The following is a 25,659-nucleotide window of genomic DNA, read 5'->3' on the forward strand; positions in this document are numbered from 1 at the left end:
TAATTCCCACATGATACATATAAATCCTACATAATATATATGCAATTCATATACATATATGTATATGTATATATATATATAGAGAGAGAGAGAATTCCTAAAAGACTGATATGGAACAAAAAAAGAAATTCTAAAAGAAGATATACATCAAAAATGTGGACAGTTACTATCTCTAGATGTTCAGATGACAGGGAATTTTTCTTCACATTTTTCAGTGTTGTCTGAAACATTTTGTAGTGAGCATTTATTAGTTCTCATAATCAGAAAAAAGTAAACCTATGTCCATTTTGAAAAAATAAAATACTAACATAACCAAAATTTTTTAAAAAGGCAGCTTTGCTTCTCCCAGAACCACACCTCTAAACAACCTCTCTCCCCGGGGTGGTACCTCTCAACTCTGCCGACTCAGACCACAGAGCCTGTCCCCAGCACCACAATATCCTAAGGAAGGAGTAATATTTATAGAACAAGTATAGCAGAAAACTCAAGATTCATGTGGTAGACATAATAAACTTGTTTAATAATTCAGCGTTCAAAAAGAAATCTTTAATAAGCATGAGGTGTATTGATGAATGTGCCTAATCTACTCAGCATTGTTCTTACAGTCCGTGTTTAAGGCACTTTACATTGTTAATTAATGTTGGTTAATATTAGAAGTCTTGTTAATTACTACTAAAATGTCAAGTAGCATTACAGCAAACACATATTCATTTATATTTCATGTCTGTGTTTAATTCCTTAGGGGAGGGAGAAATATATTTGAGATGCAGAGGGTAATTTTACATGATGACAACACAGACTTGACTCATACTATTTTTTGTGTTTAGAGCTATTTTAAGATATGCATATATTGCATTGAATTCATTAAGAAAAATTCTTCTTTAAAGATATAAACAAGAGAAAAACAATGCAATGTCAAAGATTTTGAAATGCCTGGGACTGAAATCTAGATACTTGTTTATTAATAACACAGTGTTTTGTTCATATTATTAGAAGTACAAGAGACTACTTTGTTCAGCTCCCAGATTTTCCCTTCTTGCACTCATCATCCTTGAGCAAGAAAGTCTGTGATCTCAAGACTATACAATGGAACATAGGCTGCCACTTATTAATGAGAACCAGTTTGAAATGCCAAACACAAATGAAACATCAGCACAAGCTAATTAAAAGGCCATTCTTCAATTCCAAAGTGAAAATAATATTCTTTCCCACACTATCAATAGACCCGAAACTGGCTATGTTCTCCAAGTTTCTTGGAATGAATGTACATATACATGGACCAAGAATGACATTTTCCCCTTTAATATCAAAATAAATGATTTAGGGGTAATTTGGCCACAGTTTATTGATAAATGGTTCAGGATAGAGCAAGGTACTACATCTGTGAGACCACCTGCAAAGTTCTTCAGCTTTTTAATTCTATTTGAGTGAGTTATTTTTCTGCCTCTTTCTTACATGTTTATTAAGCAATAATAATTCAAATCCCAGGCTCTAAAAAAATTTTACAAAATTATTTTCAGTTAGACCTCCACTCACCCCCCAACAACAACACAAAATAATCTTGTGGCAAAAGTAGAAGAAGCCAAGGGGAGAGAAATGAGAATGAAGTTAGAGAGGTCATGATGGAAATGGATAACTACAAGGAGATTTAGGAGTTAACTCTGAGTGAGATAGGAAGCTGCTGGAGAATTCTGAGTAGAGAAGTAATTTTAATTTTTTGACATTTTAATAGAATCACTCTGCCTGCTGGGATGAGCGTAGACTATACTTAGGGCAACAGTCGAATCAGAGAGGCCAGAAGGAGACTATCAACCTAAGATAGATTGAAAGATCGAGGTGGGTTGGACCAGATGGTGTCAGGGGCTCGTGAGAGCTGGTTGATTTGTGGATATATGTTGAAGTTGGAGGCAAAACGATGTGATTGACTAGAAGTGAAGTATGAAAGGAAAATGGGAGTCACCATGATTCCAAGATGTTTGGCCTGAGCAAGTGGAGGCATAGTTGCTATTGACAGAGCTGGGGAAGACTTTGTGGCACAGGTTTGTGGGAGGAATGTAGGAGCTCAGTTTTAGAAGTGTTGGAAATGTCTGGAATTTGGAAACTTCCATTTGGATATAGTGATGTCAAGTAGATCATTGAATATACATGTCTCAAGTTGAATGAGATGACCAAGAAAGTGAGGGCAGATAGAAAAGAGGAGCCAGGTTAGAGGACCGGGCACTCTGACATTCAGTGGTCAGGGAGAAGAGAATGAATCAGCAAAAACGTATCAGTCAGTAGTGCGGAGGAAACTAGGTGAGTGACGTCCTGGAGACCGATTAAAGAAAGTATATTAAGGCTGGTGGAGCTACTGAGTGTGTTAAATAGTGTTGATAAGATAACTAAAATGATGACTAAGGACTGACCATTGGATTTTGCAATGTGGACTTTCCTTGGTGACTTTGATAATGGCAGCTTCCTGGAGCAGTAAGAGTAAAAGTCTAATTGTAGTGGATTCAAGAAAGAATTAGTCAGCAAAGTCCAGATTATGGGAAACTCTACAGGCAAAAAATAAATAAATGTCAAGGAAATAAACATAGAGGAGGGATCCATGTTAGAAGAGATTAAAAGAGACAAATCAATCAATTGTAATATATGGACTTTATTTGGATTCACAAACAAACCACAGAAATTCGGATTCAAACAAAGCATAAAAAAGATCTATAAGACTGTGGAAAGTTTCACACTGACTGGATATTTGATGATGTTAGGGTTATTTTATTATTTAGGAGTAATCATTATATTGTAATTATGTTTGCTTATTGTTTGTTAAGAGTATTTCTTGCTGTTTAGAGATACCTACAAAAGAATTTACAGATAGAATTATACGATGCCTAGGATTTGCTTCAAAATCACCCAGTGTGGGGGTGGGGGTAGGGGTGGGAAAAAGTAGAAGGATGAGATAAGATTGCTATATGTTGGTAATTGTTGAAGCTGAGTGATGGTACAGGGGGTACTGTTTTCTATACTATTGTAAATGTCTGAAAATTTCGATAGTAAAAAAATTAAAAATGAGAGAGAGAAGAAAGAAACACGACCCGGAGTATAGGTCACTTTTTCAAAGGCTTGCTCTACAGAAGAGGAGATTAACATGCAATAGCCAGGGGAGAGGAGGAGTGAGTTGTTTTGAGTCAAGAAGGCTGATTTTATTTGTTTGCTGCTGCATAGCTTTCCTAGAGGAAATTACTTCTGAAAAATCATTTAATTCTTCACTAACTGAAATTTAAATTACAGTGGTGAACTTAAGAATTTTTATAAGAAATTGATATCCATATATTCAATTTCAGTTGAACTCACAGAATGCTTAAGAATCAGGCACATTCTAAACTTGCTAACGTTCTTATTCTTTTCCAATATGACCACGACCATTACTCACTCCTACCCACTCACCAAAAACATACTTTCAGAAACCTTCTACCTAATAGCATTGATTGAAAATTCTGTTTCAAAGCTATAATCTGCTAACATATTTGATTAGTAGCAAAGTACTGTGCATGATAGTCAATAAATTTGGATCAAATGTAACAAATGCCTGAATCAACAAAGGAAGAAGCAAGGAAAAATTGTCATATAATTCATGTAGCTACTCCTTAAAATCAAACTTTCGAGGTCATTAAACTCATCATAGAGTTACTATTAAATGTTTTCCTTAATTCTCCACTGTACTGTTTTCTTTTTCGATATTGGTGGCTAAGCTAACAGGTACTGAATTTTTGTGTTGCAACAACTATTCTCGAATACATAGTGAGCAGGTGAATGCCTGTTTCTATGGTTTCTATTTACAGTAGAGAAGACCATTCACAGAGATTGTTTGACACGTAACCTTCCTTTGTAATAGAAATGTAACTATTGCCTCCTCCTCCCTATTCCTCTCCTCATTCTCCTCTATCTTGTCTTTATTCCGTCTATATCTTTCTCTTCTTCTGGGTCTCATTTTCAATGACCATTACCCCTTAAGTTCCATTAAACATGACTTCATTTCAGTTTTCCACTCTAGGAAAAGTGTCTGGACAGAAAAAAAACATGTAGTAGGAGATCTGTCTGCTCTATTTTAATAAGTTTGTCTGACCAAAGATTTTGTTTCTGAAAATAGATCAGCAGTTTAAGAAGAAATGACAGTTTCCTTCTCTGCTTGGACAAAGCCTCTTTCGATGACAAATCCTCCAGTAATAGGGATGGTTTGCTGCCCTCTTTCAGGAGGGGCTGAGACCTACCAGATAAGGTAAGCTCTGGGAATGCGGTGAACCTTGCCAAGGACTTGGGTTGCCCTCAGCAAATGTACTTACTTTCTGTTGGGTCAAACTCAACCATTCATTATTTTTTTTATTTTTTGTGAGGAAGATCAGCCCTGAGCTAACATCCATGCTAATCCTCCTGTTTTTGCTGAGGAAGACCGGCTCTCAGCTAACATCTATTGCCAATCCTCCGCCTTTTTTTTTTCCCCCAAAGCCCCAATAGATAGTTGTACGTCATAGTTGCACATCCTTCTAGTTGCTGTATGTGGGACGTGGCTCAGCATAGCCGGAGAAGTGGTGCGTCGGTGCGTACCTGGGATCCAAACCCGGGCCACCAGTAGCGGAGTGCGCACACTTAACCGCTAAGCCACGGGGCTGGCCCAACCATTCATTATTTATACTCCTATTTCTTTACAATGGCACAAAATTATAGCAGCCAAAAGTTGCTAAAATATGTCAAATGGATAAAAACATAGGTTTGAAAAACAAGTTGGCTTCATTTTTCTCATAATACCCCCTGGACAAAACTAGATCACTAAGAGTGTTCAGTGATCTCTGTCAGTTGCAACAATGCAGTTAGAATGTTAAAACAAAATGCTTTTTGAAATATTTTCTCTTTCTAGAACTGGTGAGCAAAGATTCCTGGGAGTGGTTCTTCCTTTGCGTTTGAAGAAGATTAGCTTCTCTTAAGTTATTTTCAAAGTCAAATAAACTAAAAATATTCCTTTGGAAAGGAAAAAAAAATAGTATTTTGTCCATTAAATAAATGAAATAGCTTTACAGGATAATTATCAGTCTACTTAAGTGCAAATGTAAATATATTGATAAGATTAGCGAAATATAAGCTCTGTCCTAGGAAAAGTCATTATTGGATCTGTACAGAAGCTTATGTAACCTTCCCCCATATATGTTCAGCTATTTATTCTTTCCACTCCTGAAAAAGCGATTTCATATTCCACATGTGAGCATGTCAGAATAAAAGTTGTTTTTCTTATTATTAACATATTTCTTTGACTATTCAATTCTTCAGGTTTGCCCTAACGGAGAATGTCAGACACACCCAAATGTGTCAGTACTGCCTTTGTGAGACTCTGAATCACTTGGAGCCAAGCAAGGCTTTTAACTTCCTCTAACTCCTTACAGAAGTCTTTTGTTTTACAACCTTGCCTATACAGCCAATGTCCATTAGCAAATGTAAAAGACTTCTTATATCACTACTTTAAACCCAATTCACCCACAGTATAGGAGGTCAATTCACTTTTAGGTCCCTGAAGTCACTTCCTTGGTTTCCCCATCTGTACAAGAGGTATGTATACTTTTCTAGGTTCTGAGGGAGAGTAAAATACGTCCCCCCAAAATACGCCACTTTGCCAAGGACAGGCTGACCCTCCCTTGACCCCCTGAAAGCAGGAAGTAAATCGCTCATGTAAAAGGTATCCTCTCCATCCCAGGAGGGTAGAAGGCATTCTTATCACCTGACATAGGGAATTCAGGGCCAGGAAGTCTGTGTAAACAAACCTTGTTACTTCCATACCAATTTACTACCCCGAACCCAAACTTCTTTGTCTTGTCAATTCTTCACAAATGTATTGTTTCTTGGTCTAAAAGTATAAAAGCTGTCTGCTTTGGTCACTTCTTAGAGTCTCATATTTTTGTGAATTCCCATATGTGCAAAACTGTATTTGTTTTTCTCTTGTAAATCTGTCTTACATCAATTTAATTAGATCAGCCAAAGAACCCAGAAGGGAAGAAGGAAAAAGTTTTCCTCCACTACAGTTTTCTTTTTACACTGTAAAAGATAATCAACTCTAAAGTATAATATATCATTTGGATGCTATAAGGAAGGTAGAATGAGGGAAGAAAAGGGTTTAATTTACTTTTAATGACAATGATTAGCATTTTTATTTTCTTCACTATGAACCCAACAGTAAAGCCTGAGTTGAAAAGTTGCATCTGGCTGTAGTCTCCTTAGTATAAATGCTTGTGTCACATAAATGCAAAAACTCCAGGGATATTTTTAAATACAGTTAAAATAACATAAGCCTAGAATCGTGAACTTCTCTACATGCCCACATATGTCTGACTTATTTCCATACTTAGCACAGTATTCTTATCTGGTCTTCCCTCAACCATAAGCCAAGCCATGCTATTATCTGTCTGCTCATCAATCCCCTTTCTTATTCTCTTTAGTTTCTCACACATTCTCACTTTATTTGTTTTCCTTAAACATTAGCTTCGTTTTCTTTTATTTTTGCTTATAGGATCTTCTGTATGCTCCTTACTTCTTCCTCTCTGATGTTTATTAAATATTCATCTGCCTTTTTTACCCACATTCTAAACCATTGTGTCCCCTCCTTCCCTTTGTCTCTATTGTTTTCTCAGCTCCTTGCCTTTCTCCTCCAATGCACATGGGTCTCACACAGGGTTGAAGCCTCTAAGGAGGGCACTTTCCTGCCTGGCTCTGCAGATCAAGCAATAACCAGAGTGAATCCTATACATGTACACCAGCACACACTGTCTGTGATCCTGGAAACAAGTAGAAAGGGCAGAGGTGGTGTCAAATTCTCCAGCAGACAAAGATGTGTGCCCAGTTAAAAGAAAAGAAAAGAAAGGAACGGAAAGGGAAGGGAAGAGCAGGGAGCGGAGGGGAGGGGAGGGGAGGAGAGGGGAGGGGATGGGAGGGGAGGAGAGGAGAGGAGAGAGGAGAGAAAAAGAGGAGAGAAGAGAAAGGAAAAAGGGAAGGGAAGGGAAGGAAAGGAAAAGAAAAGAGAAGAAAAGAAAGGTAAGAGGCAGAGGAGACACCACCAACCAGTGTTAGAGCCAGAAAAGCAAAGTGGGAGCAAGGTAAGGGAGTGGCTAGGTAGGTTTTTGACCAATAGTAATGAATTGTATTCTATCAAACCACGTGTCATGTTTGGCTTAGAATTAGTCTTTCAATCAAGCTCAGAAAGACAATCAAAAAAAATATATTCTTCAATTAGTGCATACATTAAGATATAATTTTTTTTATAATTTAAATTTCTAAAGCATAAAACGTGTTTAGACTGAAAATTATTATTTATGTATTAAAGTAGGTTATAATAACAGACCCCTACAAAATTCAATATACGTTCTATAGAATAGGAATAAAAAGGTATTCAAAAAAAGAAAGAGAGGGGCCAGACTGGTGGCATAGCGGTTGAGTTCACATGCTCTGGTTCGTGGGTTTGGATCCTGTGCACAGACCTACACCACTCATCAAGCCATGCTGTGGTGCTGACCCACATACAAAGTAGAGGAAGATTGGCATGGATGTTAGCTCAGGGACAATCTTCCTCAAGCGAAAATAGGAAGATTGGCAACAAATGTTAGCTTAGGGCCAAACTTCCTCACCAAAAAAAAGAAGAAGAAGAAAGAGAGAAAAGGAAGAAAATAAGCCAGACTTCAGGTCAAATATGGTTATTGTGAACAAGTACTTAATTGGACTCTGAGCTTCCTGGTAGCTAAGATTAAAGATTAAAGAAAAATATGATGTGTAATACATTCTTACTATCTGCTATAAAGAAGTAAATCAGTTTTTCAAGAGAAACAAACAAACTTTGCCTGTACTAATTTTATAACACAGGTTCGTACACTTTTTTTAGCATGATTCCTTTAGAATATCATAAAACTTATAACCCCTTATCCTAAAAAATTGCACAAATATACATCACACAAATTTTATGTACAATTTCAGAGGGTTCGTGGACTGTCTCAAGCCTCCCTCTGGAAACTCTGTGAGCCCATGATCTACAGGTTAAGGATCCTTGTCATTGGAATTTGGGGGAAGGGTATCTTAAAAGTCACAGTGGATAATGACAACAGAAATTGCAAAAGCCGTATGTTTTTATGTCTTTCTCATTTATGTTAGGAGGATAGTATTAAAGGCTAATTCAGTGAAAATCATTTTGTGAGGAAGGTGGAGTCATGAACTACATATGTTCAATCACAATACCTATATATGATCTTTTGGCCAGCGTATTTACTACCCTTTATTTTTCATGACATAAGTGACTTCTAATCATTTCCTTAAATGTTTTACAGAAGTATACAATCTACAATACTCAGATGAGTAAATCAAATAGCTGTTTATCATTCTCTTACTTTATTTTATAGTTTACTAACATACATGTGCAAAACAATATATTATTTGGTTTTCCTTATTTGTAGACTTTATAAAAATAGAATCATATTATATGCAATCTCTTGAAATTTTCTTTTCACTAAACATCATGCTTCCAAAATTCGTCCATGCTGTTGCATGCCACTTGTCATTATTTTCACTATTGTATAATATTTCATTGAATAAATAAACCACAATTCACCCCTCTCCTATTAATGGATCTTCAGATTTATTCTAGTCTTTTGCTGTTAGAAATTTAGTTGCTATCAACATTTTCTAGGAAAAAAGTTGTACTCTGGGGATGGGGCAGAGAAAGAACTCATAGGCCCATTATTATTAATAGTCTAGGCCATGGGCTAGCTGATTATATGGATGTTCATTAATCGTTATGCTTTAAAACTTACCTTAAAGTTGCATATTTTTTTTGTATTTATCCAACTTTTTTGTGTGTGTGTGTGAAGAAAATTAGCCCTGAGCTAACATCCGTTGCCAATCCTCCTCTTTTTGCTGAGGAAGTTTGGCCCTGGGATAAGATGCGTGCCCATCTTCCTCTACTTTATATGGGACGCCGCCACAGCATGGCTTGACAAGCGGTGCGTCGCTGCGCACTGGGGATCCGAACCTGCGAACCCTGGGCCACTGAAGCAGAGCGCGTGCACTTAACTGCTACATCACCGGGCTGGCCCCCAAACATGTTTTTAAAAGAATAAAATTTTAAAAGCCGTTGATAAACTAGAATATTTTGTAATATTAAATTTTTAGGAAATGGACAATTGTGCTTTAAAAGCTATCAGGAGTTTCATTAAGCACCAAAAGCATCATAAGTGAAAAATCATCTGTTGGGATTCTTTACTCTCCACTAATTATCATGTAACTATTTTGCTTTCTACCATTTTACCAGGACCTACTAAATCAATAGCATGACTTTCCATTTTCCTAAACTACTGCTTCCTTAAGCTAAGCTTTTGATAAGAGAGCACAGAGTTCAAAGTGATTCAGCATCAAAACCAGTATCTGCCTGTTTTCCTATAAACATTGTATAACACAGATACAAGATATTGAGTCACTTTTGTATGGTTTTTATCTGAAACATCACTGTATTCACTGTAGTGTAACAGCCTGAAGCTAAACAGAGGAATATCCTCTAAGTATAGTATACAACAGAAGACAATCAGGGCTTACTTAACCCACTCTCCATCTGTCTTCTAGGAAAATGCAGAGGACCATGTATTGCTTGTTGTATCTAAAACATTACGGGAATAAGTGGATCTGCGTGCATTTTCTTTATTTTGTAAAATAGCACTACCACTATACCATAGAAAAGGAGTACACCAGAGAAAAGTAGATGCAAGGTATATAATTAAGTATTGAAGTATTTTTAAGGAGCTGTTAACATGACTCAGGATTTCCCAGTAAGTTCTGACCATGGCCTCCTTAATATACTGTGCTATCTCTCTCCTTTCCCTCACAGACAAACTTCTTTAAAAGTTACATATATCTGCTGCCTGTACTTTAAGACCTAGAATTGAGCTCAGTCTTCCCACATGACCCCCAAATTTAGGAGTATAGCACCCAAGAGAAAAACTCATTAATTTTTCCAAGTACGGGAAGGCCAAACTAACTGAGCTAAAGATGAACCCTTAACCTATTCTCACTCTGCCCCAACCTCCAAATGCCAAATATCTTAACCCACCAGAGGATGTTGAAAAGCTACCAACTTTGATGCCCTAGAGAGGGTGAAACCTTTTGTAAATCCCAACCAAACAGACATAGTCCTTAGGACCCTGCAGACTCTGTTCAGAGATGGAGGGAGCTGGGTTCCACTGCTTCCTTTGTTTTGCTTTCCCTCAGCTCTGTTTCTCAGGATGGACCCAAGTCCTATGTTTAGAGCCCTATCATACGATACTTTTTCTATGGCCCAACCAGCTTAAACCTCCCAGTGCAGAGTCCCAGATAGAGGATGAAGTTTCCCATTATAACTATCTCTTTAATTCCTGCCATGACCTATATGACCTATAAAACCTCCCAGTGCAGAGTCCCAGATAGAGGATGAAGTTTCCCATTATAACTCTCTCTCTTTACTGCCTCATGACTGATAATTACTTTATGATATTGCTTTTTAGTATCACCAGTAATCTTCTAGCATATCTAATGGCCTTTACTTCTTCCTCATTACTTTGACCTTTCTTTAGCATTTGACTGAAAACTTCCTTCTTGACATCCTATCTTCTTATTTTGAAAAAGATGCTCTTTGTTTTTGTTCTACTTCTGTGAATTCTTCTTTACTGTTTCCTTCAATGGCTCTTCTTCTTCCTTGTATTAGTTAGGTTTTCTTCATAACAACTATTTAGTTAACTCACGAATCTAAAGGTGAGCAATTTAGGATAGGCTTTGTTGATCTTAGCAGGGCTTGATCCTGTGTCTCTGGTCAGCTGGTAAGTCAGCTGGGACAAATAGGACCTGTCTTCACATGGTCTCTCATCATCCAGAAGGTTAGCTTGGGTTTTTCATGGTAGTTGCAGAACTCCAGGAGCAGTAAGAAAGCAAGCGCCTGTGTGTAAGCACTTTTCAATCTCTGCTTTTGTCACATTTACCACTGTCCTATTGGCCAAAGCAAGTCTGGTCAAACTGAAAGTTAGTATGGGAAGAGACTAATCAAGAGTGTGGAGGCAAAAAGATGTGAACACATGGGGCCATTACTACAAGCTGCACACCGCACTTACTCACCTAAACTATGGGCATTTATAAAGATTTGATCTTTGGTCCCCTTCTGCTCTTAGACTGTCGCTCTATGGCTCCTATAATCCTTGTGAAGTCTACGATACTCTGTGGGTCTTATATTTCTGTGACATCTATAACACCTCTGCATGAATGCCTTCAACAATCCATCTTTACAATACAGACTTGTCTCTTTGCCTCAATTTTTGTATTTCTAAATTTCTCCTGGACATTTTCACTGAGATAACTTACTAGTACTTCAAATTCAACATGCCTAAAAGTGCATGTATTGTTTGCCTTTCTGTTTCAACTATAGCCTTTCAATAAAAATTACTTTACTAAGAAATGTGTTTCTCTTAATATTTCACCTGGTCCCAGATCTCATATTTCTTAATTCTCTCTCTTTCTCTTCTCCTACATCTAATTTGTAGTTTTGCTTCTACTATTTACCAAATAAGAATGCTCTTGGATTTATTTAAATTTTAGTTTCAATTTTCTCATCCTAAAAACAGTGGTAAGAAAATTTGCCTTACAGGGCTTATTATAAAGATTAAATTAGCTTGTGTATATAGTTTTGTGTGCTTAGCACATCAAAGGTACTTAAAAGTGTTAATCATGTCCCTTAAGCTAAGTCTCTTGATTTTTCACTCATGAAACATCTGTACCCTTCTTTTATTTATTTTTTATTTTTTTTGTTATTTTTTTATTGTGAAATTTTTGTTGTACATTATTGTCTATCAGTCACCATATAAGTGTATCTCTCCACCCCTTGTGCCCAGCCCCCACCCCCAGCCCCTGGTAACCACCATACAGTTCTATCTGTCCTTGTGTTGGTTTATCTTCCACATATGAGTGAAATCACGCACTGTTTGTCTTTCTCTTTCTGGTTTATTTCACTTAACATAATACCCTCCAGGTCCACCCATGTTGTTGCAAATGGGACAATTTTGTCTTTTTTACGGCTGAGTCGTATTCCATGGTATGTATACACCACATCTTCTTTATCCAATCATCAGTCAAGGGACACTGGGTTGCTTCCATGTCTTGGCTACAGTGAATAATGCTGTGATGAACACAGGGGTGCATAAGCCTCTTTGGATTGTTGATTTCAGGTTCGTTGGGTAGATACCCAGTAGTGGGATAGCTGGATCATAAGGTATTTCTATTTTTAATTTTTTGAGGAATCTCCATACTGTTTTCCATAGCGGCTGCACCAGTTTGCATTCCCACCAGCAGTGGATTAGGGTTCCCCTTTCTCCACAGCCTCTCCAGCATTTGTTGCTTTTTGTCTTGGTGATTATAGCCATTCTAACAGGTGTAAGATGATACCTTAGTGTGGTTTTGATTTACATTTCCCTGATGATTAGTGATGTTGAGCATCTTTTCATGTGCCTATTGGCCATCTGTATACCTTCTTTGGAGAAGTGTCTGTTCATTTCCTCCGCCCATTTTTTGATTGGGTTGTTTGTTTTTTTGTTGTTCAGTTGTGTGAGTTCTTTATATATTATGGAGATTAATCCCTTGTCAGATATATGGTTTGCAAATATTTTTTCCCAGCTGGTGGGTTCCCTATTCATTTTGATCCTGGTATCATTTTCCTTGTAGAAGCTCTTTAAGCTGATGAAGTCCCACTTGTTTATTTTTTCTTTTGTTTCCCTTGTCTGAGTAGACATAGAATTCAAGAAGATCCCTTTATGGCTGATGGCGAGTAGTGTACTACCTACATTTTCCTCCAGGATTTTTATAGTTTCAGGTCTCACCTTCAGGTCTTTGATCCATTTTGAGTTAATTTTTGTGTATGGTGAAAGAAGATGGTCTACTTTCATTCTTTTGCAAGTGGCTGTCCAGTTTTCCCAGCACCATTTATTGAAGAGACTTTCCTTTCTCCACTGTATGTCCTTAGCTCCTTTGTCAAAGATTAGCTCCCCATAGATATGAGGTTTTATTTCTGGACTTTCAATTCTGTTCCATTGATCTGTGTGTCTGTTTTTGTACCAGTACCATGTTGTTTTAATTACTATTGCTTTGTAGTATGTTTTGAAGTCAGGGATTGTGATTCCTCCAGCCTTGTTCTTCTTTTTCAGGATTGCTTCTGTACTCTTCTTTTATTAACAGTGCCACAAATTGAAATTAAGCCCAGTTAACCTCATGCTGAGGACCTTTGGAACAACTTTCCTCTTCCTGCCTCGCTCCTCTCTTCTCCAAACCATTCCCACATCATCACAGTCTTTTCAAAGCTCTGCTTTACCCTTATTTCCTATCAGATAAAACCCAAACATTTTAACCTGGCACACATGGTCTTTTCCAAAAACACATCCCAACCCCTCTTTCCAGATTTACTTCCCATTGCTTTCTCCATTAATGCTTCAATTTAACTACACAATTTGCCCTTCCCTGGATATACTTTTACTTCCCTTTCTCCATGCTCAACAACTTGTACTGAATGGTCCCATCAATAAACACTGAGTAAACCGAATAAGACGGGCTGGCCCAGTGGCTTCGCGGTTAGGTGTGCGCGCTCCGCTATTGGCGGCCTGGGTCAGGATCCCGGGCGCACACTGACGCACTGCTTCTCCAGCCATGCTGAGGCCACGTCCCACATACAGCAACTAGAAGGATGTGCAACTATGACATACAACTATCTACTGGGGCTTTGGGGGAAAAAAAAAAGGAGGAGGATTGGCAATAGATGTTAGCTCAGAGCCGGTCTTCCTCAGCAAAAAAAAAAGAGGAGGATGAGCACGGATGTTAGCTCGGGGCTGATCTCTCTCACAAAAAAAAAAAAAAAAAACCGGAATAAGACGATGCTTCCACTACAGGGAATTTACAATTTCAGGAGGAAATAGATAGGTTTGCCTCCTGAAATTATAAATTCCCTGGAGCAGAAACACTGTTTTAAATCGTTTTCCAGGCATGATACAGGAAACACAAATATTCTGCCCTCAAAGACTTCACAGTTTCATATGAAAGATACAAGTTTTACAACTAGCCATTATATGATAAAAGTACTCTGGAGGCAGGCTGGAGGCAGGCAAACCTCAGTTCCATCATTTATTATCTGTATAGCCTTGAGCAGTTTAGTTAATCTCTCCTAGCTTCAGTCTCCTCATATGTAAATGGAGATAATAAAAGTATCTACCTCATAAGGTTGTAATATATAAGGTAAAGCAAGCCAAGTTATTTATGTGGTGAGCAACACAATAGTAAGCCTTCAATAAATGTCAGTTATTATTAACTATTGCTCTACTAACAAGAAATACAAAATCATAGAAAGAACAAATTATGAATTCTTCCTATGAAGGTTAGAAAAAGCTTCTTGGAAGAAGGTCATATGAGTTGAACTCTGAAAGTAAGGCATGATTTTCCCCAAACCAGGACTGATCTCCTCGACCTCTGCACACATTCATCCATGTATTTGTTTCTTCATTCATCCATTAAACAGTGATTTTTTTAAGTGATGCTACATGATAGACAGTTGTGTTCCTCTTACGGCATTTATCAGCATCTGCCTTATGCCAGCTGAGAAGGAGAAAAGCAGCCCCTGACATCCAGGAGCTCGCCCAGCACTTATGACTAGGCTTTAGTGTTCTCCTGTTGAATGTAAATAATCTCACAGAACATCAACATCAGACAAGGCCACTCTGTGACCATGATGGATCACAACAAAAACAAGATCAGATTCCTCTTAATCATGTCTGAACACCCACAAAAACATGGACACTGTCCAACCACAAAAATGCCCGAACATCCACCTATCTTGGCAAATACCAGCGACTGCTATTTCTTTACCAATTACAGCTTTTTTTTTTTAATAATTTTATTTATTTATTTATTTTTCCCCCAAAGCCCCAGTAGATAGTTGTATGTCATAGTTGCACATCCTTCTAGTTGCTGTATGTGGGACGCGGCCTCAGCATGGCCGGAGAAGCGGTGTGTCGGTGCGCGCCCAGGATCCGAACCTGGGCTGCCAGCAGCAGAGCGCGCGTACTTAACCACTAAGCCACGGGGCTGGCCCCCAATTACAGCTTTAATCTCAAACTAGTCTTCCCTCCTTCTTGACAAGATTTATTAAGGTTTACAATCCTACAGTTACCACCACTTCCTGACAGCAACCAATCCTGAACAAAGCCTTGCTTCCTTAAACCTTCTCCAAAATCACACCCCCAAATCCTATAGCTCGTCCTTTCTAACGTCTTCTCGCTGAGATGCTCCACTGTCGTCCTTGGCGTGTGTTCTCCTTCACTGTAACGAGTAATAAACAACTACAGGTGTGTTCCTGTTGGGTTTTGGCTAAAGGGCATTGACATACATTCTTGGTTTATTAGTCTTACCTCCAGAGATCATAAAATTTTCTGGAGAAGAAGCATTGTCTTATTCATTTTGGTATCTCCCACTATACGAAAACAGTGCCTTTAATAAAGTAAATATACACAAAAAGTTTATTGAATGGATGCATGAATCCCATAGACTCTATCTTCTTCAATGATTAGAAATGCTGAAAAGATTTTGGAGAAAGTATCCTGAGTTCTACTTCACAAAAATGACACAGGCACCCTCCAGAGATGATTTCCTGACAGTGACTTTGCAAGCAGCACAATTCTGGAGCTTGCAGGATGATGTCCCTCCTGTGATGGGGACCTTGGTATGTCATGATTGAATAATATTCAGAAATGGCAAAAAAGATTATGTGAGATCAGAATAGCATTACAGTGACTTTAAATCATCAATACTGGCCTTTCATAGGGATCATATGGAATTCTTCTGAATCATCCAAATCATACAGCCAATGATGTATGTAACATTTGCATTTATTTTGATATAAGATTCTAAATGCCTTTCAAATTAGATACCTAAAATAAAGTCAAAAGTTCTTAGTAATAGCATTTCTTGAATTGCATTCTCATTTTACCCTTAAAAAGGCGCAGAATTCATGTAAAAAAAATCTCTGAGAAATTTAGTCTGCAGTTAAAGGCACTGTAAAATATGTCAGATGAATTAAAAAGAAGACACCATTAAAAAAAACACTGAAAAATCTAACACTAAAATTAATTCAACTTTTAAATAGGAAAAAATCTAACAAATCTAACTGAAAAACTTTGTAGAAAAAATGACACCATGAGAAAAAGATCTTACACGAGGGATAGTCTATTATAGCATCTGAAATTAGCCAAACAAGCGAGAAGGTGGGTAACATAGCTCTACATTTGCATCTATACATTTTAGCAAGATTATTCTGTTAACGTTAATCTTCAAAGAAACATCCACATAAACTAATACTAAAGTTGCAGGCGTCAGGAAAACAGCCATAAAAAGGCATGAAATACCGTCCATGGTGTTATTAATTTGCATAACTACCTTCCCCAGAGAAATGGGCCCAATCCTTCCAGTGCTAAGAAGTTCTAAGAACCTCCATTAAAAATGGGAGTCAGAGAATGATACAGAGAAATTAGCAGCTAATTAGTGAGAAAATTAGTAAAGAGAACATATAATTATTTTGTTTGGTAATGTTTTAGAACGTAACAGTGAGAATCTATTATTATTCAGTAAAAGAGTCAAACTTTCAGCATACACAAACTGAAAAATATTTTATATACATAAGTTGAAATTGAGCATAAAAACTGAAATTACAAGTCTAGCCCCACAACATTAATTTTATAAATTGGGTTTTGGTTTTTTGTCCATTTAAAAGCTCAGGCCAGGGGCTGGCCCCATGGCCTAGCGGTGAAGTGCGTGCGCTCCGCTGCTGGCGCCCGGGTTCAGATCCCAGGCGCACACCGATGCACTGCGTGTCAGGCCATGCTGTGGCGGCGTCTCACATAAAGTGGAGGAAGATTGGCCGGATGTTAGCCCAGGGCCAGTCTTCCTCAGCAAAAGAGGAGGATTGGCAGATGTTAGCTCAAGGCTGATCTTCCTCACAAAAAAAAATAAAAAAATAAAAAATAAAAGCTCAGGCCAGTAATTCCTTTAATTCCTCTAAATATAACCACAGTACAGATTCAAATGCATATATGTGATTTTTAGATATCACTTCAATGAGATTCATAATCTATTCCTGGCTTGATACTCATTCTACATTACGAAGAATATTCGAATCAGTCTGTGACCCCTAACTATTTTTCCCCCGGGGGTGGACTAGAGTCACTAATTTCTGGGATTCCAGAAATTATGTTCTTATAACCATAAGCCTAAGCAAAAATTAAGGCATGAACAACTCATTGAGAAAAGAATGCAAAATATTCAATGCCTTTAATGAGGAAACTTGGTAGATTTTCCTCGTAGGTAAAAAAGTAACTCAGAGAGGAACAGTTGGAGAAAAGAGGTGGTTCTGTCAGCTACTCTTTGAAAGACCTAAGATTTGTAAATAAGGGATCATTCATTTAATTATTCATTTGCCCAATCAATATTTATGACTACTTATTATGCATAGGCACCGCACTAAGCTCTGAGGCCCAAGGCAACAGCTCCCCTGCCCACCTCCCATATCCAGACCTTATAGTCTCGCATAAAATAAATAAGCAATAATGACAAAGGATGCTAAAGGCTTTAAGCAGGAACTCCTAAGATGGTCTAGAATGTCAGGAAAGACTTGAGAGAGAGGAACAAACAAAGTGCGACCTGCAGGAGGAGTGAGAGTTGGTCAGGAAAAGAGGAAGGCGGCCAGCCCGGTGGCGTAGTGGTTCAGTTCGTGCTCTCTGCTTCTCCAGCCTGGGGTTCGCAGATCGGATCCTGGGCTCGGACCTATGCACCACTTATCAAGCCATGTTGTAGCAGGCGTCCCACATATAAAGTAGAGGAAGATGGGCATGGATGTTAGCCCAAGGCCAATCTTCTTCAGCAAAAAGAGAAGGATTGGCAACAGATGTTACCTCAGGGCTAAACTTCCTCACCAAAAAAAAAAGGAAAAGAGGAGGGAGATGGTTGCAGGCAGAGAGAACAGTCTGACATGAAGTCAGAGACCGCAGGTGAGAGACAGCATGGAACAAAGACTGAAAGATGCACAGCGTGTGAGAGACCTGTCACAGGGAAAGACTACTACTGCGACCTGAGACTAGAGTGGGGTGTACAGAGTATGATCCATTTACACAGAAGCGAAGGAGGAGCTGCCCAACTAAATAACAGGCAACATTTATTAGGCCCTTACTATATGTCAAGTTTTCTACGGTGCAGGCTTTCTGCACACATAATCTCATTTATGTCACACAACAATCCTTTGAGATAGGTGTCATTATTATTCTTATTTTACAGATGAGAAACTGAGGCAGAGGGGTCAAATAATTTGCTCAAGGTCACACAGCTAAGTCATGACAAAGCCAGATTCAAATCCAAATCATCTGAACCCCTAGCCTGTGTCCTTAGACACACCACAGGCCACATCAAAAAGGATGTCCAGCGTTATATTTCAGTTAAAACTCTATACCACTAATGCTTGGACTTAGTTAAAATACCCACCAGAAGAACCCAAAGATTGCTCTGATTTTTATTTACCGTATAGATTCTCACTGTGGTATTGGTTGTTGGAAAATCCAAAGCGAATTTTCTGAGCTGATAACCAGACAGAGTTAATTGAGGCAAAGTCTTTTTTGTCTGTTTTTCTCTTGGGAACCTTAAGACCTAGTGCGCAGGACATAGAAGTTGCTTAACAAAAGTTAGTCCTACTTTACTGTATAAAAGGCTGTGTCTACTTTGACAATATCAGTTTGGTGAGATACTTGACTTCTATTCATCAAAAAGTAACACGAGGATGTATCTACAGAAACAAACGAAATATTTAAATGACTTCACTTAAACAAAAACAAACCAATTTGAAAAAAAACAAACCAATAGAACCTTTTTTTTTCAGAGTGAATTTGATCAAGTTAAAATTTAGGTTCTAATCTTTAGGACTAAAGCACAGTAGTTTATCAGTTATTTCACTCACATAAAATTTTTTCCATCATTAGTAATTTGTTAAAAACCTGAAAACAAAAAATAATAAATACCTTTACTAGAGAGAGTAGTCCTGAAAGGCATATTGCAATTGAAACTTTTAAAGTATTATCAATTTTCCTAGAAAAGTGAAGAATGACTACTAACTCATTTTAATGACTCCATACTATGTTACTTCATTGCTTCTCAAAGGCATTTTGAGATGCATGTATCAGGTTTAATGGTATTAATCAGTTAAATTTTTATTAATTATACTTATACTTTAACTGTGATTTTAACTCAGTTCAATTGATTCTTCTTTTCCTCACTTCTATGAATTTGTCTTTATTCTTATAAAATTTCTTTTAATTTAGCAGTTAATTATCATTTTTCTTAAAAATAGTGACAATTTATGTAAAACTTCATTACATAACAAATTGAGTAAATAGTTATATTAACATAAACATTGTACAGTTATAGTCACATGAAAAAAATCACATAATACTATACCTGAGATATAAAGCTTTTGATTAATTATTTTAGCAATATATTCGTCATAATGTTATTTTACATCAAAGGATAGGGGGAGTAGAATACATCATAATTCTACAGGTAATGCAGTCATTTAATTATAGATTTTTTCTAATTAATCTCAGGGCATCTAAATATGCTTTTGTTGATTTAAATTATTGTCCTAAAATTCTCATCTTGGATTTATGCAAAACATTTAATTTGATAAAGAGCCATATGTATACTCATAATGTACTTCACTTATATACGTAAACCTCTTTTTTATGTAGTTTCTAAAACTATGGAATTTAAGTATACTTTGCCTTAGAGGAGAGAAACCAGAAATGCATTATTTTCATTTTCCACACATACGCATTTAGTGTTCCCTGGAAACTAGCACAAAGGGAAAGAAATTAATGATCTGAATAAAGAGCAACTGGGGGACTGCTTGCCCATAGGTGATTTTCCAGCGATTTAAACTACTCAAATTAGACAAATCTATCACGTCGGATTGGTTTGTGAATATCCTCATGCCTTTTTCTTTATTTATTTATTAACAGCAATTTTATTTTTAAACTACATTGTTCCTCTACCTTTAATTAATTTAAGATTCAAAAGCTGGCTTCAGGGGCAGGCCCCATGGCTTAGCAGTTAAGTGCACGTGCTCCGCTGCTGGCGGCCTGGGTTCGGATCCCCGGCGCGCACCGACGCACCGCTTCTCTGGCCATGCTGAGGCCGCATCCCATGTACAGCAACTAGAAGGATGTGCATCTATGACATACAACTATCTACTGGGGCTTTGGGGGAAAAAAATAAAAAAACTTTTAAAAAAAGCTGGCTTCATATCCCAGCTGAGAAAGAAATCTACTGACATCTAGGTTGAAAATAACTGGGAACACTGTATACAACTTGCATTGGATAGTTATTAAATTTAGCAGTATTCAAATCATCAAATAGTGAAGCTGCAATTCTATTTTAAAACAGTAGTGAATCTTTCTGAGAATATACCACTTTATTTCTCCGTGCTACTTTCTTCAAGCTAGACAATGGCAATGACCTTAAATTAGATAAAATCTTGCCAGAATTCTAGCCTGACACATTAAAGAGGAGCACGAGTAGGGAAATAGGCCCAAAAAGGATGGAAAGAAATTCCATTAGTTTTATATTTCATAAAAGTCTAACACTTTTATCCCATAAGCACAAACTACCAACAAAATTACAAGTTACACATATTTACTCTTGCTTTGTTTTTCAAAGCAGCCCCTAAAATGGTGAATAGCAGAGGAATTGGAAATAATCTACCTTCACATGGTAATGAGAGGAGGAGAAAAAGCTTTCCACAAAATACTTCTGATCATTGTCCAATTTAGCATAAAAGTATGTGGATACCCCCTAAAGCACACTTAAACAATTAGGCAAACAACTTTTTTAACTCTTTGTAGATAAATGATGCTAGGTGTAAATTATTATTGCTGATCATTTGCTTCTTGTCAATATACTGCATTACTTGAACTTTTTTATAATAAAAGCAATGGAATTTAAAGCCATTGCTCTTGGTTCTAAGATTTATATGTAATTTCCATAACAATATTTTCTGGGTGAACTTTATATGTCTAAAAACACTGTGAATAAAAAATTTAAAGAGAGTTCCGAGTAATCAAACCCTAAAAGTAAGGTTTTTGAGGGATTCCACATTTAAGATGTGGAAGGAAAACATTCATCTATAAAAGTACCTAGGAATTCAAATTGAAGATAAGATAAATACAAAGATTCTTCCTAGAGATAAGATAAATCATTAAGAATATGTTTATTCCATCACTTAATGCAAGATATTTAGAAAAGGTAAAGCATTTCTAAGTGGAATAATAATCAATTGTTAAATTTATTTACCTTTTAACAATAGTCCAGTTATTTTTTTAACATCTCTACTTCCTAGTATTAAAAAAACAAACAAACAAACCAAACACTAAAACCTTCAACTGATTTACCCTGGCACTAATAACTCCAGAAGTATTTGCAGTTTTCTTATTAATGCAAATCAAGAATAAAGACATAAACAGACAAATACTAATATACACTGCATTAAACTGGTCTAATTAGGAATTAGATGACTCAATTTTCATTGGTTTCCCATTGTCTCTCATCTCACACATGTGCTTATAAACAATAATCTTTACTTAACATTATATATGAGTTCATTGTAAAATAAACTACATTAATTTTCACAGTATTCATAAAGAAAAAATGAAGTATAAGCTTCAAAAAACTCACTGAAGAAAGATATTAAAAGAAGTTGTTTTTATATAATTCCCTGGGTATTAAGGCACTGTGTGGGCCACTTGGACACCCTCACTCAGAAGACTAAGTTAAAATCACTTCTACTGAAATGGAGTAGAATTCTAGAGGCTACAGCTACCTACACTAAAAGTAGTGAAGCAATTTAGCCATTGGTGGTAAGAACCCTCATTAGCAACCTGGGTTCCCAGGTGAAGGCCATGGGGTGCACTTATAATTTTATTAATTTTTTTCCCCCAAAGCCCCAGTAGATAGTTGTATGTCATAGCTGCACATCCTTCTAGTTGCTGTATGTGGGACACGGCCTCAGCATGGCTGGAGAAGCAGTGCGTCGGTGCGCACCCGGGATCCAAACCAGGGCCACCGGCAGCAGAGCGCGTGCACTTAACCGCTAAGCCACGGGGCCGGCCCCATGGGGTGCACGTAAAAGGAAATAAGTAGCTGGTGCAGACTAGGAGGCAGAGCGCAGCATCTTCTTGGCATCAGGTTTCTATTCCAGGTGACGTGAAGATCCCAAGGGAAGCCCACTATAGACATCTAGGATGGTAGTGACAGGTGGGAACACTACTGAGAACCAATTCCAAGAGGAAAGGTCAGGAGTTATGTGCTGAGGGAAAAAAGTATTCTTGGCTACAGATAGCGCCTGAGAACCAAAAAATAGCCACAATACTTTGTTGTCTTATTTTGTATTTGTTAGGCAAAGAGAATCGAAATAAGTAAGGAGACTGTGCTTGAGCCTGTTACCCAGAACGTTATCACTTTTGAACGGCTTGGCTTGTTTCAGTTCACTTGCTTTCTTCAGCATTTATAGTTCTGTCAAGTATGAATGTAGCTGAACCACTACATAGGAAATGTAAGAGCTCATGTTCCCAATAACCAGGAAATCCAGAGGTCTAGGTGACCCCAGACACCCTACGGATGAGGAGACAAGGCCCTAAGCAGTTACATGAATTGAATATATTTAAAACTAGTAGATTATGAATTCAAGGGGCTAATATTAATATTATAATGTTTATTCTAATAATATACATATGTCACAGTGACTATAAAACATAAATAACACCAAATCATATAGTAGTGAAAACATAAATGTACACAAGTAAGCAGTCAATGAATAAGTAAAGATATTTCCTATAGATTATCACAGAAAATAAATGTCCACACGGGTGATTTTCTCATTTGAGAACTGATCAATTTCATTCATCAAAAGTCTAGATTTCAATTCATTTCTATTTAGGCATAAAATAAGACGCTTCTTAACATTTATAGGTTCTTGGTGTTGGAAAGAATTTCAAAAATCACCAAACCGCCTTTCATATTTGGTTTTAAGTTTGGAAAGCAACCACAAAGCTCCGTGGCTCTTCCTTACCATTGTATTCCCTGGGTTAGTAAGGGATGCTGCAGCTCACATAAAAAGAAGAAACACTCACACAAGAAAATGAATGAATCCCCAGTGATGCCTCTACTAAGGATCCATTCTATAAAATGAGTCCATTTCCGAGAGACATTCCCAGTTTTGAATCTCATTGGAACCAGGCAGCATCAAGGTTAGTGCCAATAATAGTCTCCACCTGCTTCTCAACCCACCAGACCCCAAGTATCCATAGTCAAACCATGCTTTACGTACTTTATATTCAACCACCACAGCGTAAGCTTCCCCTCCCCCTCCCCCACTCATCATGCCCACAACTGTGCCCGGCACTTGGACGGATGGATGGATGGATGGATGGATGGATGGACGGATGGATGGATAAGCGAATAAGTACATAAAATTTTCCTCTCTTGTTCCACTATAATTCATAGGACTTATTCAATTATCAGGGTAAAGTCTTTATCTCCTCTGGGGAAATATTGTCATTCTTTTTCTTGTTTAAAACTTACTAAATATCTGTAGCTGACGAGTTTCTAATCATAATAAAAAACCAAAAGATATCATAATTTAGGTAGCATAATTCCAGATCTGGGATTCAAAGAAAAACATCTAGTCATGATTTCACGGGGAAAACGTAGTGAAAAATTAGCATCTTCTAAATGTTACCATCTATGTTAGCCCTGTACGTGCCTATCAGAATGAAAAGGAATTAAGATTCGAGTTAGGGCTGGAGTTGATGCTTCAAAAGTTTAAAAAAAAAAAGAGCTGGACTTGAGATTTAAAAATGTGGTTGAAGGAAGATCTATGATATACCTTCAAACGAAGTACAGTTCTGTTAAAGTGAGGCATGAGTGACTTTACAACCAAAGAAAATGTAGGGTATTAAATGCCCCTTTTGTTTATGTTGATGAAAATGCACCCAGGGCCTGTGGGTATACAGACTGTAATAGAAGTCATTTCAACAACTACCTGCCAGTTTCACTCTCACTTAGCAGGAGAGGTGTGTCTCAATTAGAAGGTTCCTGCCAGTACTTCCTCATACTTCCTAGGCAGCTGTTTCGAAATTCGGGGGTTGCAGACAGGTAGGAAGGAAAACTCCTTACCCACCCGCAGATAGCTGAGAGAGAAAGTGTGGGTTTGTACTACTCACGGCTCTGCCTGGAGGCTCCTGTCCTCAGCCACGTAGTTAGAAGGAATATAGCCCTGCAGTTGCTGGCCGGAGCCGTCTGCCCTTCTCTCCAAGTGCCTGGCGAACCACCAGCCCTCGTGGGAAGTGTCCAGGACTTGGAGCTTGTCGCCCGCGCGGAAGCTCAGGTCCTCTGCAGTCCGAACCTGGTAATCAAACAGTGCCACAAAGTAGCGGCTTCTCTCGGGCTCCCGCCTCTGTGGCCGGGGAGCATCAGGGGAGGGGCGGGCCCCTGGGTTCTCAATCACTACCGGCTTGTCTGCCTCCCGGGACAAGCAGGGGAGACAGGGCTCCAAGTACCCCCGGAGCCTCAGGCAGACGTTGCCCATGGTGCCCTGGTGGGGAGGAGGAGAGAGTGGCTTCTCCTTCTCCCCTTAGTCTCTGCAGATCCACGTTCTCTTCCTCCACCAGGCGACTTTGAAATCAGCACCAACTCACCAGGCTTTGGTGAGTGTGCAAAGCCCTGTTTTGCAACAGTCCGGCAGACCTGGCTGCGGCAAGTCCTGCTTGGAGAGACTCACCGGCTTGCTTTCTGTGGCCGTGGCTGCTGCCCCGGAGCTCAAGAGAGTGAGAGCTGAGCAGCTGCTCAGTTGGAAGACGCCTTTTCTTCTTGTCTGCTTAGGAATCCCACAACAAAAATAAAAATCAGAGGGCTTTATTTAGACAAACGTCTGAGAACAGAAAAGAGTCGTCTTGCCTTTTGTCCCAAGGAAAAGTTAACAAGAGAAAGGTGTTAACTCCAGGTAAGATCTCCACGTCTTGCTTTCGCCAGGAGCTCTCTCCCTGCTTCAAGCCTGGCTCTGTAGTTTGATCAGTCCTGACCCCCACTGCTCTTTCTTTTTCGCTAATGAATAACCAACCAGCGGAGGCTATTGCCTTTAACATCCTGAGCTATGAACCGACTGTGATAATTTCTCCTTACTTCCTGGTTTCTTTTTGTCTGTGATCTAAATGCGATTCCCGTTCTCTCTACCTCTCCCTTCTCCCACACCCAAGAGAGACCAGCGCCCTCACCAGGGAGCCAGACTCTTCAAGCAGCTGCCAAAACCATGCTCCCGGACAAACAGGCTAGCCCAGGTAGCTTTTTGTCTTGCCACAATCCCAGCACGGAAATTAAGGCCAGAGATTTTTTTTCCCCACAAAGATGAGTAGGGTTGTTTTGCCACCGCCAGGGGAAATAAAAAGGCAAATGCAAGTGTTTAGGTATTTGTTACCAGACAAAGGGCAATTGGGAAAGAACCATTGAGTCTCTACCTTT

General features: G+C 38.3%; 1 protein-coding gene across 1 annotated transcript in view; it reads right to left on the reverse strand.

Annotated features, from left to right (window-relative positions):
- Positions 1-25,418, reverse strand: part of FRK (fyn related Src family tyrosine kinase) — a 97,558-nt gene extending 72,140 nt beyond the window's left edge. The window contains exon 1 of the mRNA XM_004422237.3: positions 24,366-25,418. Coding sequence (XP_004422294.2) covers positions 24,366-24,730 — 365 coding nt within the window. The 5' untranslated portion in view covers positions 24,731-25,418. The remainder of the gene's footprint in view (positions 1-24,365) is intronic.
- Between the last annotated feature and the right edge of the window lie 241 nt (positions 25,419-25,659).

Source organism: Ceratotherium simum, chromosome 19, assembly GCF_057802395.1.
Source record: "Ceratotherium simum simum isolate JZ-2026a chromosome 19, ASM5780239v1, whole genome shotgun sequence".
Classification (NCBI taxonomy): domain Eukaryota; kingdom Metazoa; phylum Chordata; class Mammalia; order Perissodactyla; family Rhinocerotidae; genus Ceratotherium; species Ceratotherium simum.